The sequence below is a fragment of the Danio rerio genome, chromosome 17 (genome assembly GCF_052040795.2).
Source record: "Danio rerio strain M-AB ecotype USA chromosome 17, GRCz13ab, whole genome shotgun sequence".
NCBI lineage: Eukaryota > Metazoa > Chordata > Actinopteri > Cypriniformes > Danionidae > Danio > Danio rerio.
In genome coordinates, this window is record NC_141037.1 from 36,919,165 (window position 1) to 36,938,097 (window position 18,933).

General features: G+C 34.8%; 2 protein-coding genes across 7 annotated transcripts in view; both read right to left on the reverse strand.

The window, feature by feature from the left end:
- rnf144aa (ring finger protein 144aa) overlaps positions 1-10,917 on the reverse strand; it is a 69,034-nt gene extending 58,117 nt beyond the window's left edge. For all 6 annotated transcript variants that reach the window (XR_015512711.1, XR_015512710.1, XR_015512709.1 and 3 more), the window contains exon 1: positions 10,815-10,917. The gene's annotated coding sequence lies outside the window, so the exon portion shown is untranslated. The remainder of the gene's footprint in view (positions 1-10,814) is intronic.
- Positions 10,918-14,314: 3,397 nt separating this feature from the next.
- Positions 14,315-18,167, reverse strand: rsad2 (radical S-adenosyl methionine domain containing 2). Its single transcript, NM_001025556.1, is given in 6 exon segments — positions 14,315-15,009; positions 15,371-15,403; positions 15,678-15,827; positions 16,435-16,664; positions 17,226-17,387; positions 17,808-18,167. Coding segments are annotated over 6 exon segments (1,080 nt in total). The 5' UTR covers positions 18,148-18,167; the 3' UTR covers positions 14,315-14,844.
- Positions 18,168-18,933: the final 766 nt, after the last annotated feature.

Here is an 18,933-nt window from a genome sequence, read left to right on the forward strand (position 1 = left end):
TTTAATTATACACTAATGAGGGCAGCATGGTGGTTTAGTGGTTAGCACTTCCGCCTTACAGCAATAAGGTCACTGGTTCGAGTACCAGGCCAGGGGCTCTGTGGGGTTTGCATGTTCTCCCCATGTTGGCGTGGGCTGCCTCTGGGTAGTTGGCGGTTCATTCGACTGTGGCAATAGATAAGAGAGTAAAGACTGGTTTTCTGTGTCGAGTGATTGGCATGAACCACAGCGCCTGCCTTGCGCGTAGCTGTGCATTTATACTTCTGCGTGCTGTTGTGTTGTTGTTTTGTTCTGTCTGACTGCTACAAGCAGCTAAAACTTTAATCATAAGGTGAACTCAAAACAACACTTTTCATCTAGAGCTACTTCACGGGACTCGACACTTGTAAACACTCGCTCCAACGGGTTTGCGTGGCTCTCGGTCTCACTACCAAGCGGGCCTATCACAGAGCTTGTGCTATGCATCGTTGCGACATGTAGTTACATTTTTTGAGAGGTGCGCGTTGGCGTCAGCCACGACGAGGGCTATGTGACCATATAAGGCTGTGCCGGAGCATATGCATGCGCTTATGCTCCGTATAAATCAGCCTTAAACCAAAGTAAAATTCATATGTGATTGTTAAAATGATATATCTAAAATAGATTATTATAATATTAAAATATAAAAACAACAATAATAAACGTTAATTTTATATACGCCTTTAAAAGTGACATCTCAAGGCACTTTGCAGACATAAAATGTACAGCAGTAAAAGACACAAGGATGAATGAAAAAAATTATAATACAACATAATTAAAAATACATAAAATAATAATAGTAATAGATCTAAAAATCATAAAATAGTCAAAAGTAAGATTATAAAATCAAGTAAATGCTACCTTTAAAAAGTAAGTTACTAGAGATGATTTAAAAACACTCAGGGATACTACAGTGTGAATATCAGAGGGTAAGGTGTTAATAAAATATAAGAAAAATCAAAAACTAATGAATACAGGCCCAACATAAAATATTGTAAAAGGAAATGCAAATGTTACATAAAAATAAATAAATAAAACAAAAGTATTTGCATATAGAAGTCAGCAACTTGGTCAATTCAATAGGGTATATGCAGAAGTATGCGGAAGGAGTTTGTCAGTTAGCTGGCTCAAGCACTTCCGCTGAACTGTATGCATTAATAAAATTCGTTTAAGGTCTGTTCATCTTCAACTGTCTGATTGATATATGATAGAAAGTGGGTCTCAGATTTTACAAGAAGCACTGCATTAAATTTAATTTTCCTGCGCTATGTCTTTAAAATATGAACATTTATTTTACTCCAGTATTTTCAATGGTGTTTTTGCGCTAGCCTGCTAATCTTGACGGGCACATACGTGTAATCAGCTTTTCTTCTCGTTTGACGCTTGAACAACTAAATAAATGCTGAAGTCTGTTTAACTGATTATATTTTAATTACATTACAACATTGATGCTGTAAAAGGAACTATATAAAATTGAAAAAAGTCACATTAACCGTTGACCGGAAGTTTATCAGGATGGAAAGAAACATTAGCTGTGCATAATATACTCTATCCCGATTTGCGGTTTCTGTATCTGCAATGATTCCAGTTAAAAATTACATAGAAAATAGAAAAAGAATAAACCACATTTTCAAAGATTTTTTTTTTTTCATTTTTAGTGTGTTTATGTTCTAAAAAAGTAAAATGACTGCATAAAACAGTGAATCGAACACCACAAACAGGGGCATACCATTTCTATCACAATGAAACTTAGCTTATTTAATGCTGCATTCCCCATCACTTTGGTTTTTAGAATTTGGACAGTGTTGTGTTTTGTGAGGCAAAGTGAGGCAAAGCTCTGCATGGGTTTACAGCCATCAGTGCCTGATGAGTTCACACGTTGCCATCGAGCTATTAACATGCAAATGTCTCATTCTATCACCAGCCACATGTGGCTATGCTTGATGCTGCAGGGCTGGTGTGAGCTGCCAGGTTTTGAGTGGGTACCAACTGTGAGAAGCGAATGAATAAAAAATAACACCCGTCAAATAGGTACAGTACACTGCAGTTAACTGTTTCACATCAGGCAAACCTGCAAAAAGCTTGTTCACCAAAAGGCCAAACATCACACACAGCGTGAACTTGAAGTCGGTTACCAACAGTTTTTAGATTTGGGATGACCCACTTTGAAACTTCCAAACAGTGCAACGTCTCTTTTAAATTAAAAAGAATATGAACGAATGAAAGCGTGTCAATGTTATTATCATGCGATTTTAGGGATCCACTCAAATGAAAGCAGCGAAGACGCATGTTCAAATGAGTCTCTTGTGATCACATGTGTTCACTTTTTACTGTAGGTTTATTTTTAACAAGCTTTGAAAGGGGTCATAAGTGTCCCAGCTTCAAATATTTTGGACATCATTTACACTTGTACTTACACTAAAAATTGCTGGTTTGTTGCAACCCAATGTCAAGTTTGTTTATATTTAACCCAATGTCAGGTTTCACAACCAGATTTTTTTTTTAGAATGTAGCATTTTTTGGTCAGTCTAATGAAAACACAGTACAGGTGTAAAAAGGACATGAAAGTAAAAAAATTTGGCTTTTTAGATTCAGTAACCAAACCGACAGATTATAGGAACGGGCAATATCTCATTGTTTGCAAATATTGATAAAATATCTTCCAATCTTCCAATGATAATAGCTATAAAACCTACAATCGGCCTGTAAAATGAATAAATGTACTACAGCGGCATGTGTGCAACAGTTTTGTGGGTGTCAAACCTTACTCTTACTTCAAATTCACTTCATAACATGTCAAGTGTTCAACATCACTTCTTTTTGTGACCAAATGTGGTTTCATGGGGGTGCAAAAAGGTTGAAAATGCCCTGTAAATTTTCAAACACTTTCCAAAAAATTTCGTTGGAAACTTCAACTGGAAAATTTTCCAATTTACAAAGAGTTTATGAGAATTTACAGAAACTCATTGTCAAGTACAAGAAACCAGTATGAGATGATTCGCGTTTTATGACATGGCATGTTATTCTGCTGGAAGTAGCCATCAGAAGATGAGTCCACTGTGGTCACAAAAAGATGGACATGGTCAGCAACAATACTCAGGTAGGCTGTGGCATTCAATTGCTCTATTGTGCTCACTTGATACTAATGGGCAAAAGTGTGCCCAATATTGTGCCCAAAATATCCCCCACACCATTACACCACCACCAGCCTGAACCATTGATACAAGGCAGGATGGATTCATGCTTTCATGGTGTTGATGCCAAAATCTGACCCTACCATTCGCAGCAAAAATTGAGACCTATCAGACCAGACAGCGTTTTTTCAGTCTTTATTTAGCTGAAATTGCATTAAAAGTGATTGTTTTAACTGAGATTATCGTTGGTGCTCTGAACGCACAACACGTTGAAACTTGAGGCAAATGGGCTACAGCAGCAGAAGACCACATCGGGTGCCACTCCTGTCAGTTACAATTTGCACAGGCTCACCAAAATTGGACAATAGAAGATTGGAAGAATGTTGCCTGGCCTGATGAGTCTCGATTTCTGCTGCAGCATTGGGATAGTAGGGAATTTGATGTCAACACCATGAAAGCATGTATCCATCCGGCCTTGTATCAATGGTTCAGGCTGATGGTGGTGGATTAATGGTGTGGGGGATATTTTCTTGGCACACTTTAAGCCCATTAGTACCAATTGAGCATCGTGTCAATGCCACAGCCTACCTGAGTATTGTTGCTGACCATGTCCATCCCTTAATGTACACAGTGTACCCATCTCCTGATGGCTAATTGCAGCAGGAAAATGCGCCATGTCATTAAGCGTGAATCATCTTAGACTGGTTTCTTGAACATGACAATGAGTTCGCTGTACTCAAATGGCCTCTACAGTCACCAGATCTCAATCTCAAAGGACATTTGGGATGTAGTGGAACAGGAGATTCGCATCATGAATGTGCAGCGGACAAATCTGCAGAAACTGCATGATGCTATCATGTCAATCTGGACCAAAATCTTTTAGAAATATTTCCAGTACCTTGTTGAATCTGTGCCATGAAGCATTAAGGCAGTTCTGCAGGCAAAAGGGGAACCAACCTGGTACTAGTAAGATGTACCTAATAAACTTATTCTTATAAAAAACACCCAAGATGGTGCAATATTGTAATTTACTTTTGCTAAAAAGAATTACATAAATGAATACTGTACTATTATACAGGACTCTTTGTCTCTCTGTGGATGCATATGAGTTATCGTCAATGACATTGTTAATGTTATTCCAATAAAACAGACAGTGACAGTTTAAGTCTATATCGCCCATCCCAACAAATTCGACAGTTCTTTCAGTAGCAGATCCACCAGACCAGTTCAACCTGATAATAACGTTGAATTGCTTGAGTCTATTGCAGTGACTCATTTATTTATTTCCTGAATCCCAAGGTGTTCCTGGCACACTTACTTTGGAAAATAATTTTGCACATATGCAGGTTTTGTACACGAGGCAACTGGGACTTATCCTGCGAAATATCTGACTCAATCAGATGTGAACCCAGCTGAGGTCACCTACTGCCATGAGCCAGTCTCATGTCTGCATTAAAAAGCTTGGCCATAATAACTCCTTCCTCATCCACAGCTGATAGGCAGCAACAATGCAGCTTTTGATATCACCGATAGGCAATGATGGCTGACTAATAGAGAAAACACTGTAATGTTTTATTAAGGGGCTGCATTTAGGCAACTCTCACATTTCAGCGAAAACCCCTTAACACTTGCTTTTTGCAAAAAACGATCTCTTCTGCAATAACACAGTTTGAAATTGGTATTCAGCAGTAACTGATATCTTGAGGTAAACAATATACGAATGGAAAAGTTGATTGTCCTTCGTTATTCATCAGTTGCCATGGCAATAAGTTCCAGAGTTAAACCGTCTGTTGCCATACTGCCTTTTGTAATTAAATTGGAAAATGGAGCCTTGCATCTCAATTCACAGCTTTAAGTGCTCTGGAACACATTTACTGCATCAGATGTATGAGTTTGGAAAGTTTGAAAGGTCAAACAAGGCCGTATTATGCTTAAAATGGAGTGTGCTGGTCTGCGTAGCTCATCTAGGTTCGATCACATTAGCAAAGCTACAGTAGATTGTGTCTTACGGTAATGTCCATTACGACATCACCGTAAGACACAGTTGCAGTCAGGTGGATTAAATGTGACAGCCAGGAAGAGTTGCTAAATATTCAATATGACCAGGTCAGGCCATCAAGCAAATGAAGTGTAACACCTTATTGTTTTTAATGAACAAATGTTACTAACACACATTTGAGGGTATTGCTACTGTAGGGCTACACAATTAATTGTATATTAACTTTTTTAAATAAATGATTACCAGTTGACTAAGTTATTCATTATTTAAATGATTTAATTGTCAATTGAATGTTTTATATCAGTGTTTCTCAACCATGTTGCTGGAGGACCACCAACACTAAATTTTTTTGATGTTACAAATATTACAAGTCTTTCAGTCTCTGCTAATGACAACCTGCTAATGACAATGGTACGGTTTATTTAAAAAAATAAGTTCATAATTTCACTTGATCGTGTTCTTTAAATTGAATAATAATAATTATAATAATAAGAATCATAATAATAATAATAATTATAATAATATTTCCTTACATTTATATAGCACAATGCTGGACATTCAAAGCACTTTACACATTTTTTAGGAGGAATCTCCTCATCCACCACCAGTGTGCAGCATAAACCTGGATGACATGACGGCAGCCATATTGCGCCAGACTGAACATCACACACCATCTGAATGGTGGAGGAGACAGGGTGATGTTGCAAATTATGATATGGGGATGGTTATGGTGATGGGAAGTTCGGATCATTTTACTGACTCGGATCTTTGAGTTTCGTTCATCGAGATCATCTTTTTTCGAGTCATTTTGTTCATTTGGTTCAATTTGCCAAAATATTAATAAAATGTTATGAATTGCTTCCAAACACATCTACAACTAGCCCAAAAGGTTGATCACATGACAAATAATTCATAAATAGAATACTATAAAAAGGAGAAAATAATAACTCAATGTTTACCTGCTCTTTTGTCTAAGGAGGTATTGTTCTTTTTCCGGCTATAAATGCATGTTATTGGCCCGTAATGAACGAATGACTCAGACCCGATACAGGACTCGAGAGGTGAACGGATCAACTCTTTTTCCGGCTCTAAACGCATATGATTGGCTTCTGCCTTTCTGTGATGAACGACTCAAAAGACTTGAAATGAACAATACCACCAGCATAAATGTGCGCACACGCGGATAGTGTCATAGTTCCCGAGTCATATTGAAGATTCGTTCAAAATGAACGAATCGTTCATGAACGACCCATAACTAATGGTTAGGATGCCCAGATAGAAAGAGACCAGTGGGCAAATTTGGACAAGATGCAATCTTTTTGAAGGACATCCTGGATTTTTAACAACCACAGAGTCAGGACCTCGGTTTAACATCTCATCCAAAAGATGGCGCTCACAGAGCAGTATAGACTTCCCTTCACTATACTGGGGCATTAGGACCCACACTGACCGCAGGCTGAGCACCCCCTACTGGTCTCACTAACACCACTTCAAGCAGCAACCTAGCTTTCCCATGGTGGTCTCCAATCCAAGAACTGACCAGACGCAGTGCTTGCTTAGTTTCACTGGGTGACTATCTGAGAGCTGCAGAAAGCTAGCTGCTGGTTCTGTTTTTTGAATCAAAGATTAGTCCTTTAATTACAGCCTTGTGCCCCTATACATACACAATCTGTTTCTATCGGCTACTTGAACGAGAATTGTTTTTCACTAGCCTGACATTCTTAAGCTATTTCATAGGGGTAGCACTATGTTTGCACTATTATTATTATTATTATTATTATTATTATTATCTATTTTGCTTGCTACTGCTGCTGCTGGGTCAACACTACCTTTGGCTGAACTGTAGCATTTGTGGGCTACTGTAAACAATGGAAATAAAGAGAAAAGTCAGAGTCTGTTTTTTGTTTGCTATTCAAGCCATCATTGATTTCACTTTCTAAAGGGCGAATACTGTTGTACTTCAGAAAGACTATTTATGGCATGGAAAGACATGTCCTCATTTTGGGAGTGTCATTCTGACTGTTATGCCAAACGCTTTTATCTTATCTCTGTTCTTCTGTTTTTGTGTGAAGTTGCAAAACTGTATGTCGCATACTGTGCATGGGGTCATTAACAATATTGAAATATATTTATTTACATATATATATTATATATATTTATATTTATATGATTTGTCTGTTGAATGTTTTAGCCAAGAATGCGAGCTGTTGTTATAATCATTTAATAGGCACATATACTTTTGAGAAGGTTTTGTAGATGTGAGAATGGCTCTGGGTTTACAAAGGGGACAGTATTTATCTGAAGAGTGTTATCTTAGTGCTGGATTTGTAATTCAGTAATGATAATTATTTGATATTTAATGATATCAAATAAATATTTCAGTAATGTTAATGACCCCATGCACTGTGTATATATATATATATATATATATATATATATATATATATATATATATATATATATATATATATTATATATATATATATATATATATATATATATATATATATATATATATATATATATATATATATATATATATATATATATATATATATATATACATATATATAGCACATGCTGTTTAAAGTGCATAGAATAGTTTTTCCGAAAGGCAGAATGAGGCACAGATGGAGTTGCTTTAAATACTCTGTCAAGCACATAGTCAAATCCAGCACTAAGATAACACTCTTCAGATAAATACTGTCCCCTTTGTAAACACAGAGCCATTCTCACACTTACAAAACCTTCTCAAAAGTATGTGTGCCTATAAAATGATTAAAACAACAGCTCGCATTGTTGGCTAAAACATTCAACAGACAAATCAAAAGGCCTGTGGAAAACATGGATTAATTACTAAATTGTATTATAAAACTAAAATTCATGGTCACATTATAATGTCATAGAATTTTGGATTAATAAATCCAATGTATGCAGTGCAGTTTAGCTGTAAAGAAGTTGTTGTATCACTCAATTACTGTTTAAATTTAATTAAAAATATTATTATTAACACCATACCTGATAATATATTTGTATTAAGTAAGAAAAAGCTGAATGTAAAATTAAAACAAATGTTTTGAGAATTAATTTGATCAGTCATGCTTTTTGATTATCAATATCTAAAAGAAAGAAATATATAAAATATATTTTTTAATATTTTTTATATATTTTTATATTATCCATATGTTTCTTGAATTCATTTGATCAGTCATGATTTCGATTATTAATATCTGAAAAAAAAAGAAAGAAAAACAGAATATGAGAGAAAAACAACATGTCATATGTTCGTAACACTCAGACTGCTCAGAATTTTGCAAAATGTAAAACTCTGAATAAATCATTAAATAGTAATCTTGTCTGAATTAGGATTTGGATTCCGCATATTAATGAATGTGGAGTGTTGACAAATACTAGAAGGCTGACACAGGCACTGGGATATGTAAACACTTGCAGTTAGCAACATGTGGTGTTGTCAAAGCATTGCAGCCACTAGTTACTCGAACAGACCAATGGGAGTAAAGAGTTTTTCTTGTTTTCTTGCAAACTGACTGAAACTGTTATGGAAAACTGCAACTGTACCCTGTAAAGAAACCAAACCAGGGCTCTCACAGAAAGATGCTAACTTTAACAACCTCCTTAACTAATACTGATATTTCCCCTTAAGTAACACTGATATTTATGATTTCTCAGTGTGATTAGTGTGGTTACCATGGTTTGAAAAATTCAAGGTTTTAAAACCGCCAGTTTTCTGTACCGTTCCTTAGGTATATGTAAGTTTTATTTGCTTGTTTTTTTTTTGTTTTTTGTTTTTTTTACATTTTTTTAACAACTATTTTATTTAGTTTTTTTTGCAACAGTATCTCCAACAGAAAAAAAAAACTCTACATTAAAAGCTACTGGTCCAAAGTATTTTGGACATTTAAAAAGAACTTATTTTAGTAATCACAGTAATAATCACAATAACGTGATACCGGGAAACCGTAATATTTTATCCAAGGTTATCATACTGTCAGAATCTTATACTGGCCCATGCCGAGCATCCACTATATTTCATTATATGGATACCAGCTAAAATCTACTAAAGAAACAAGTCACCTACATCTTGGATGGCCTGAGAGTGTGTAGATTGACAGGAATCTGTCATTTTGGGTGAACTATCCCTTTGAAAGGTCATGATAAAAGTTTTAACTTACTGTGTGGACTTGATGAACTGGCATTTTGATATTAAAAGTAATTGAAATATAATTAAGCACTTTTTGTTATAATATAACAATATAATATAATATAATATAATATAATATAATATAATATAATATAATATAATATAATATAATATAATATAATTTGGGTGTTTCCCAGTGCTGGGTTGTGGCTGGAAGGGCATTCACCACATAAAACATATACCAGAGTAATTAAAGGTTCATTCCGCTGTGGCAAGCCTTGATAAATTAGGGTCAAAGCCGAAGGATAGTGAGTAAGAAATATAATATAATATAATATAATATAATATAATATAATATAATATAATATAATATAATATAATATAATATAATGTTAAAGTTAAGGTCTTCACCTCTTACAGTTGATTCCAACCAACTTTCAAAACAAATGTACACCCTAACACAAACCCCTTACCATGACATGTCAACAGATACACTTTAAAATTCAACATAGGGTAGTAGGTCACCAATCTCAGTCCGGGAGGGCCGGTGTCCCTGCAGGGTTTAGCTCCAACTTGCCTCAACACACCTGCCAGGATGTTTCAAGTGTCTAGTAAGACCTTGATTAGCTTGTTCAGGTGTGTTTGATTAGGGTAGGTGCTAAAATCTGCAGCACACCGGCCCTCCAGGAACAAGTTTGGTGACCACTGGATCAAACATGCAGCTTTTCCAACCCATGGTACCCAGTTCAGTCTTTCCCAAACACTACTTAGTGTTTCAAATTTTTTTTAAAGATTTTTAAAAAGCATTGAAAATCTTCATAACTCAAAGCTACTGTCTTTCCATGGGTTGTTAATGTCAAAACTTAACCTACTGTCAAGCTATATGAAACACAACCACCATCCTACACTACGTACAGAGCACCGACACCTGAACTAAATCACATCCACTCATTAAAAAAACACCAAGAATGGGCCATTTCAGATATTTGCATCATCTGACCGGACGGGCCAAGGGTCCCATGATCCCGAAACAGAGTGTACCGCTGCCTAGGCAGTTTTTTGGGGGCACCACAGCAGCATTTTTCGCACATTAAGATGACAAGAACTGTTATCTTCATAGGAGGCACAAAATAATATAAAAGCCAGCCAACCTAAACGTGATAGAAAAGATGCACCTACATAATAACAGCAAACAGCCATATTTAGACATCAAACGGGTAAACAAATCTGCACGGGGGCAGCACATCCAGGAAGAAAGTGGAGATTTGCCCGTTATAGCTAAACGTAGGTCGTGAAGCGTTGCTAAATAAAATAAAACCGACATTTCATGATCTATACTGACCTGCTGATATTTACATTTGCCTTTAAAAGGATGAACGCTGCACAAATGCTACTGCATTACTGAAAGTCAATATACTGGCGTGTACAGTGGATAAGAAAACACTGTAGTTTAAAACGGACACATTAAGCATGGCCATCTAAAACTGCAAGAGGGTTTTACCTTATGTGTTCATGTAGTTTTGCAGGCAGATATGAGAATCAGCTGATCTGTCGGACGCGCTGTGAAGACGCCATTAGTCGGAGTATTTCCTAGTGCTGTGCTGTACAGACAGCCTGTATGTCTATATATGCGGTGAGCGTGCGCGCGTGTGTGTTTGTGTGAGAGAGAAGAAAAAGTGCAGTTCTAGCGTCCTCTGTTGGGAGCAATACACACAAACTGCCACGGTGCTCTTGAAAAAGATATTTGGAACCCTTTCAAATGAAGGGAGATGTGTTGAGGTCAGGCCCGTAGCCAGCCTATTGAAAGGAGTGGTTCTTTTTTATTTTTTTCACAGAAAGTGGACTTAATTCGCCTAGTTTTCTATTAAATTATGAGGTTCAAATACTGCATTTTAGTGACATTTTAAACACTAATCTTACTGGATCATCTTGTCAGATGGTGATTATAATAACCACATTATTTGATGCAACAAAAGTATTTCTTACATTTTTGTCTGTCTTCAATTCTATTTTCCCATGAATGTGTTTATTTACAAATGTGCATTTAAACTATGTTATAACCGTTGTATAAATAATGTTGAGCTTTTTTTTTTTTTTTTTTTTAAATTTTTCATTAAAAAATGTTGAGCAAAGAAATATGAAAATATGCTTGCTTTTAAAATACACAATTATTATAATTTTAAAAGCAAAACAAAACAAAAACAATTAGGAATGTGTTAAAACTTTTTTTTAAATTAAAAACTGTAGCCTAGGGCCAGACAGAATCTGTGGACGTTTTACATATTTCTGCACAGAATTTTGTAAAAGATCTGTGGATTAATGCTAAATGATTTTGAGATTATCATAACTAAAAACTTAAATATATGAATTAAAAAATAATACTTTTTTATAACTTTGATTGAATGTTTACAATGCAAATCCAATAAGATCACCTTGATTGGTAAACAAAGAAAGTCCTCTCTTATATATATATATATATATATATATATATATATATATATATATATATATATATATATATATATATATATATATAAATAAATATAAAAAATATACAAACTGTATTGTAAATAAACCATATGGACATATTCTTATTTGTTAATAATATTACTGAAATTAATTAAAAAACTGAATAAATATGTTACACAAGTGAATAAACAATTAAATTAAATTCAATTTATAAAATAAATAAACTCGAAAAAACTCAATGATGGGCTAAAAATCTGTGGAAATCTACAGATTTCTGCATGCTCAGGTTCCATGTGGGCCTTCCTATTGGCAAATAACAAACTGGCAAGTTCATTTCCTCAGTCAGAATCTGTCCATTTGACTAATGAAACATTACATTTGTCTTAAAGCTGCCTTCTATTGGTTATTTTTACAATTTATGAGGGCATACTGAAAAAAATGTGACAAAAGTGCTTGTATAGGAGCTAAATTCTGGACTTTGTAGAGGGGTGATCTTTCGAATCATACGAACCCTCCCCTGGCTACGGGCCGATTCAAATGCAGTTAATTCTTATGTTTTTAACTAAAAGTGTAACATATCTATATGGACAGAATCTTTAAAAGTGCCTCAAATCAGGAGTTGTGCTGGGTACTTTTTTTAAGAGGATGGCTAAGGACAATAAGATGTTCCACAAATCATTATAAATTTACTTTTGTGCTTGAAGCAATTCAGTTACATAATAAATGTAGTTGACCAATTGATTATTATTAATTATTATTATTGTTTTACTAATTATTAATAATATAAATTTTAAAAAATATTTTCCCCCAGTTTTTTGTTTGTGTACTTGATGTTAAGTATTGGTGTTTATTGTATTAAGCATGTCATTCTGTGAAGCACCACCCTGTCAGAATGAATGTAAACTAATGTAAGTTTGTTTAACTTAAATTTAAATTATTTTAAGTTGACTGTACTTATATTCTAAGTCAAGACTTCTTGAACAAGTTGATATAATACAAAATATTAGTGAAAACAACAATACAATTGTTGTAATAACACTTAATTTTATTTCATTCATTCTTTTCTTTTTGGCTTAGTCCCTTTATTAATCTGGGGTTGCAACAGCGAAATGAATCACCAACTTGTCGAGCATATTTTTTACGCAGCGAATGCCCTTCCAGCTGCAACCCATCACTGGGAAACACCCATAAATTTACACACACTACAGACAATTTAGCTTACCAGATTCACCTATAGTGCATGTCTTTGGGCTATCGGGGAAACCGGAGCACGTGGGAGAAACCCACGCCAACACAGGGAGAACAAGCAAACTCCACACATAAATGCCAACTGACCCAGGCCCAGGCTCGAACCAGCACCTTCTTGCTGTGAGGTGACAGCGCTACCCACTGTGCCACAGTGCTGCCTCAGTAATTTCATTCATTCATTCATTTTCTTTTCGGCTGAGTCCCTTTATTAATCCGGGGTCGCCACAACGGAATGAACCACCAACTTATCCAGCATGTTTTTACACACCGGATGCCCTGTGTAAAAATCCACACACACTCATACACAACAAACATTTTAGCCTACAAAATTCACCTGTACCGTATGTCTTTGGACTGTGGGGGAAACCGGAGCACCCGGAGGAAACCCACGCGAACGCAGAGAGAACATGCAAATTCCAGACAGAAACGCCAACTGACCCAACCGAGCCAGCTCAAACCAGCGACCTTCTTGCTGTGAGGCGACAGCACTACCTACTGCGCCACTGCGTCACCTCAGTAATTTCAGTGAGCTAGAAATTTTAAGGCAACCATTGCTTGACATTTCAAATAACTGATTTATTTGAAAATATTTGACTAGATATTTTTCAAGACACTTCTATACAGTTTAACGTGACATTTAAAGACTAAATTAGGTTAATTTGGTTAGGCAGGCTAGGGTAATTAGGCAAGTTACTGTATAACAGTGGTTTGTTCTGTAGACTATTGAGGAAAAATATAGCTTAAAGGGGCAAGTAAATTTGTCCCTAAAATGGTGTTTAAAAAATTAAAAACAAAACAAAATAAATAAATAAAAAACAAATAAGACTTTATCCAGAAGAAAAAGTATTTTCAGACATATTGTGAAAATTTCCTTGCTCTGTTAAACATCATTTGGAAATATTTCAAAAAGAAGAAAAACACAATATATACTTATTGTGTGTGTGTGTGTGTGTGTGTGTGTGTGTGTGTGTGTGTGTGTGTGTGTGTGTGTGTGTGTGTGTGTATATATATGTATATGTATATATATATATAGTATATTTTTAAAGAATTATTTAAAAATTATAATGTGAAAACTAAAATGATTAATTATAATAACGTAGTTTGAACATGTAAATGTATTATATGACAGTACTGAGCAGTGAGTTTGGGGAAAAGTCTTTTAAAATCGTAAACATATTTTTAAAATAAAATATGGCATTGGCCTATTCTATTTATGATAGCTTTATTTTATTATTTGACAACCTCGAACCATTATATTGGCTATAAATGAGCAACAAGATGTTGTTAATGTAAAAAAAATATTTATTTCCAAAATAAAAAAAAAACTAATTTAATATAAAATACAATAAAGTTACATTTTCACTTTAAATATTAAAAAATAAACCAAAAGCTTCATTAAATATTACAAACACTTAACAGATTTCCCTATAAAATGGGAACAATTCCTTTACATTTTCCTTTAATGAAAATTTGCAATACATGCAAACTAATGAAATCTTATTTACTAATTAATCAAAGTGCTTGCATGCTTTTAAAGTGCACTTAATCAATGTAAGTTCATTAATTTGTTGTTAATTTTCCTCAGCAATTACATAAAAGCATATTAAGAATAAAAAATAGTGCACTGCAATGCAAATACTGAACAAAATAAAAGATATAAAATATCCTATTCATCTATATATATTAATAATCTGTATATATGTATATCAGTGCAATAAAACAAGAGGAATATACCAACATTTATGCACCGATATCAGCTTATGGATCATCTGTAACAATATTGTAGAATTTAAATTAAGCAAAATTAATGACGATCACCATTCCAGTTTCATATCTGCTTTGCTCCACACATATTTTCCTCCTCTCATGAGAAACATCTTCTCATCAAAACCGCTGAACTTGATGGCTTCTTCCACACCAACATCCAGAATGGACTTTGATGGATCTTTCCTTCCCTCTCTGCAATCCAAGAAGCGCATCTGTGGCATCAGATATGGAGGATTTAAAAAAATCTATTCACGAAGATGACGATGTAGCATAGACAGCATGGTTATTAATAGAGATCAGAGATTATCCAGGGACAGAAAGTCATTTGATGCCTGGAATGAGGCAAATTACTGCGGGCCTTATTATATCCCTATCTATAATCCCTCCATCACTGATATGATGACATAATGCAATTTATAGGAATCATTTACACTGTAATAGTAGCGTAATTTAATATACGGAGAAAAAAAAATCCAATGACAACTTAATCTAATAATAAATAAGGAATACTTCACACAGTAATGAGAAGAAAACTTAATGGATGCTGCTGAGAAGAAAATATGAACCACTTACATATTCATCAAGAATCAGGTAAGAGTCTCTCATCTGTACAAAGAAAAATAGATAAATAAATAAACAATTTACATCAATTTTACAGTATGCTCTATACTCAAGTCCCTGGCATCCATTTAAGGCTTATTTAAATTCCAAACACAAACTGCACACTTATAAGCCATAAAAGCTTTGGTAATGAATTCAAACTGAAAGTTTATTGCAGTATTACCCATAAATTGAAGCCACTTTATCTTGCAAATTGTGAGCTGCTTTGAAATGCTGATCTGAATTGAGTCAAAGTATGCGCTGTGAGCCTCAAAATTACCTTTTGATTGGACTCTGGAACCAGACACTGGATGCTCTGATGGCGCTCCAGGAAGTCTTGAAATTGCTGATCGCTAATGACAAATTTCTCTGCCTCGCGAAGACTGTTCTCCCCCGCGTTTTCACCTTCAATTAGCAAACACTGGAAGACCTGCGTGGACATTATAATATAGTCTTAAAAAGCATGATAAGTGAAGGATGGAGAAATGTCAATCTGTATGTTGAATATTAAACTGGTCTAGTAATTATTTCAATCAGAAGTTGCTGGGAAATTTGACAAAATGTTACAATGACAGGAGAGGATTATATGTAGTTTGAATTAATTAAAGAGCCCATGTCATGGATTTTTGAAAATGACCTTCCATGTAGTGTGTAACAGCTCTAAGTGAAGTGAAATATCCAGCTTAAGGCTTATTTCTGTAAATGTACAGTGTTTAAAACTGTTGATTCATCTATTGAAGTTCAACAATGTTGATAATGGATTCATTCTTTTTTGCCCTCTTCTTTTCTTTTCTTTGACAGTTCATAGGTCAGAAAATGTCAAAGTAATTCAAAAGTAGTGAGAATATATTACTTTAAATAAGTAATCTACATTAAAGACTACAAACTTTAATCTGTAACATTACAATTTGTACAAGTAACATCAATAAAAAGGGACATTTCTATGTATAAACACTGAAATGTTCAACACATACCTTACATTTTTTTTTTCAGTTTGTTTAAAATTGCTTTAAAAAAAAGCAAAAAATTATTTTTACCTTCCAACGTACTGGATTGAGAGCGGTGATCTGCTCGGTCATATCTTCTTCCACATTGTATGTGTTGATGACCGAGTTGATTTTGAAAGCCACCTTATACTCTCGACACCAGTTACGAACTTTATGTAGATTGTCCAAATGGCTCTTCCTGCCCTGTGCTCGACCTATAAGTTGATTGGTCTCTTCAATAAAACTGTCACAAGATATTGCCAGGATGTCCAAGTAGTCCCCTTTAAAATAAAGGTGGAAAATAAATTGACAATTTAGGAGATGACAAACTCTCTCTTTCTCTCTCTCTCTCTCTCTCTCACACACACACACACACACACACACACACACACACACACACACACACACACACACACACACACACACAAATACAAACATTTTAGAGAGGTTTAAATGTTGACCAGTTTCTGTGAAAATGTTTAAAGGAAAGACATAAAAATCTAAATAAGATTAAATTAAATATGAATTGTATAAAAAAATCATGATGTATGTTGTAATTCAAAAGGCAATTAATGTGCTAAAAACATGGTTACTATACGTTAACTACAGTATAATGCTTGGTTCATTTTTCATAAGGGAATTGACAGTACAATGCAATGCTTATCTCAAATGACAACAAATTCTTAAATTCGGCTATTAAATGGAGCTTATTATTTTTTTTAAGCAGATCTAACTATTTTGTGAAGCTAGCTAAACACTGTTATGAACTACAATGGGGTGAATTGTGTCAAAAGTTTGCAAGTAACTTCTGCCGCCCTCTGCTGGCCATGAAAGATTCTTACCGTATTTCTGGAACCAGCTTTCTCTGATCAGACTGCCGTTACTAACAATACTGACACTCGGCAGCTGCAGCTCCTGCTTACAGTACAGCACCAGCTCTCCCAGAAAACTGCCTTTCTGATGAACGAAGGGTTCTCCTCCAGAAAAGTTTATTTTTTCCATTCCTGTATAATAAAATGTTTAAATATTTAAACAAAAAGTACAATAAAGTAAACATTATTATGCACAGAATTTGCCTGATATATGGCACTATGTCAAGAAAGAAAGAAAGAAAGAAAGAAAGAAAGAAAGAAAGAAAGAAAAAAAAGAAGAAAACATCAATGTTAACATTAAAGTTTTTAACCTGACTTCGCCTAATCCATATGTTTTGGATTACGTAAATTAAAAATAATAATAGTAGTGTATGCAAATTAGCACCTTATTTGCATTGGCTATTCAAAAAAGCTTGAAAGAGTTTGCAAATCATAATGTAATCATTCAGCTGCATGGGGAAATGGCTATAATTATAACGTATAGGTTATCTTAATATTAATTTGACTTGTTGTACCCTAATCACCTGCACTTTTAAGAGACAAGTTGTTTACCTGCTTCTTTCAGCAGTCTTAAGCCTCGCTTTGCTTCTTCAATAGGCAAGACGAAAGAAGTCTTCGCGGTGTGGAAACAAAAGCCGCATTTGTAATTGCACTGCCGGGTGAAATGGTAGTTTACACTGCTTGGAGTTGTGAACGGAGCTCTGGATCCCTCTTTCTGTTTACTGGTGCGACTCTCTGGGCGGCTGATCTTTCTAGCAGGAGTTGGTTGCACATGTGCGCCAGAAACCTGCATGGAGAGCCATCTCAACAGCGCTAAAAAGAAACTTTGAACGTTCTTTACACAAAGCTGCATCAACAGTCTAGCAAAGCCAAGTTGGTTTGATGTCACCATGATGAAGATGTGTCGATTCTGAAGCCCGGAGAACACACGCCTCTTTTATACGGGACGGGGCCGGGCAGTGTCAAGTTGCCACTCTGATCAGTTTCTTTTCTTGCTCGGGGGGACGGAAAACGAAAGATAAACACTATCAGCTGTTATGCACGAGTTTCATTTCTATTATAGACACCTGATGCATTTAATTTTCATTATAGGCTGCCGCTCCCATAGGCTATAAAGCATGCAGGCCATTTATAATATTAAATAGGCTTATGATTATATGAATTTACAATATTTGGTTTGTCTCAGCATTCTGAAATTGAGCTTTGATTATATTATATTATATTATATTATATTATATTATATTATATTATATTATATTATATTATATTATATTATTATTATATTATTATTATCATTTTTATTATTATCATCATCATTATCATTATTATTTTTTAGTCATTTGGGACTAAACAAATAAACAACTTTATTTATATTACCAACTAATAAACGGGAACTGGAGACATAGGGAGAACATTCACACTACACACAGAAACACCAGCTGACCCAACCGGGGCTCAAACCAGCAACCTTGTTGTGCTACCCACCCATTGTGCTACCCACTGCGCCAGCTTGCTGCCACTAATATTGATTTTTATATTATTATGATTATTATATATTATTATTGATTATTATATTATTATTTTCATTTAGTCATTTGGAACTACTGAGTTGCATTTTGCCCCATTTTAAAATCATCTGGATATTTGTCTAAACAAATTAATTACAAATTATTTACAG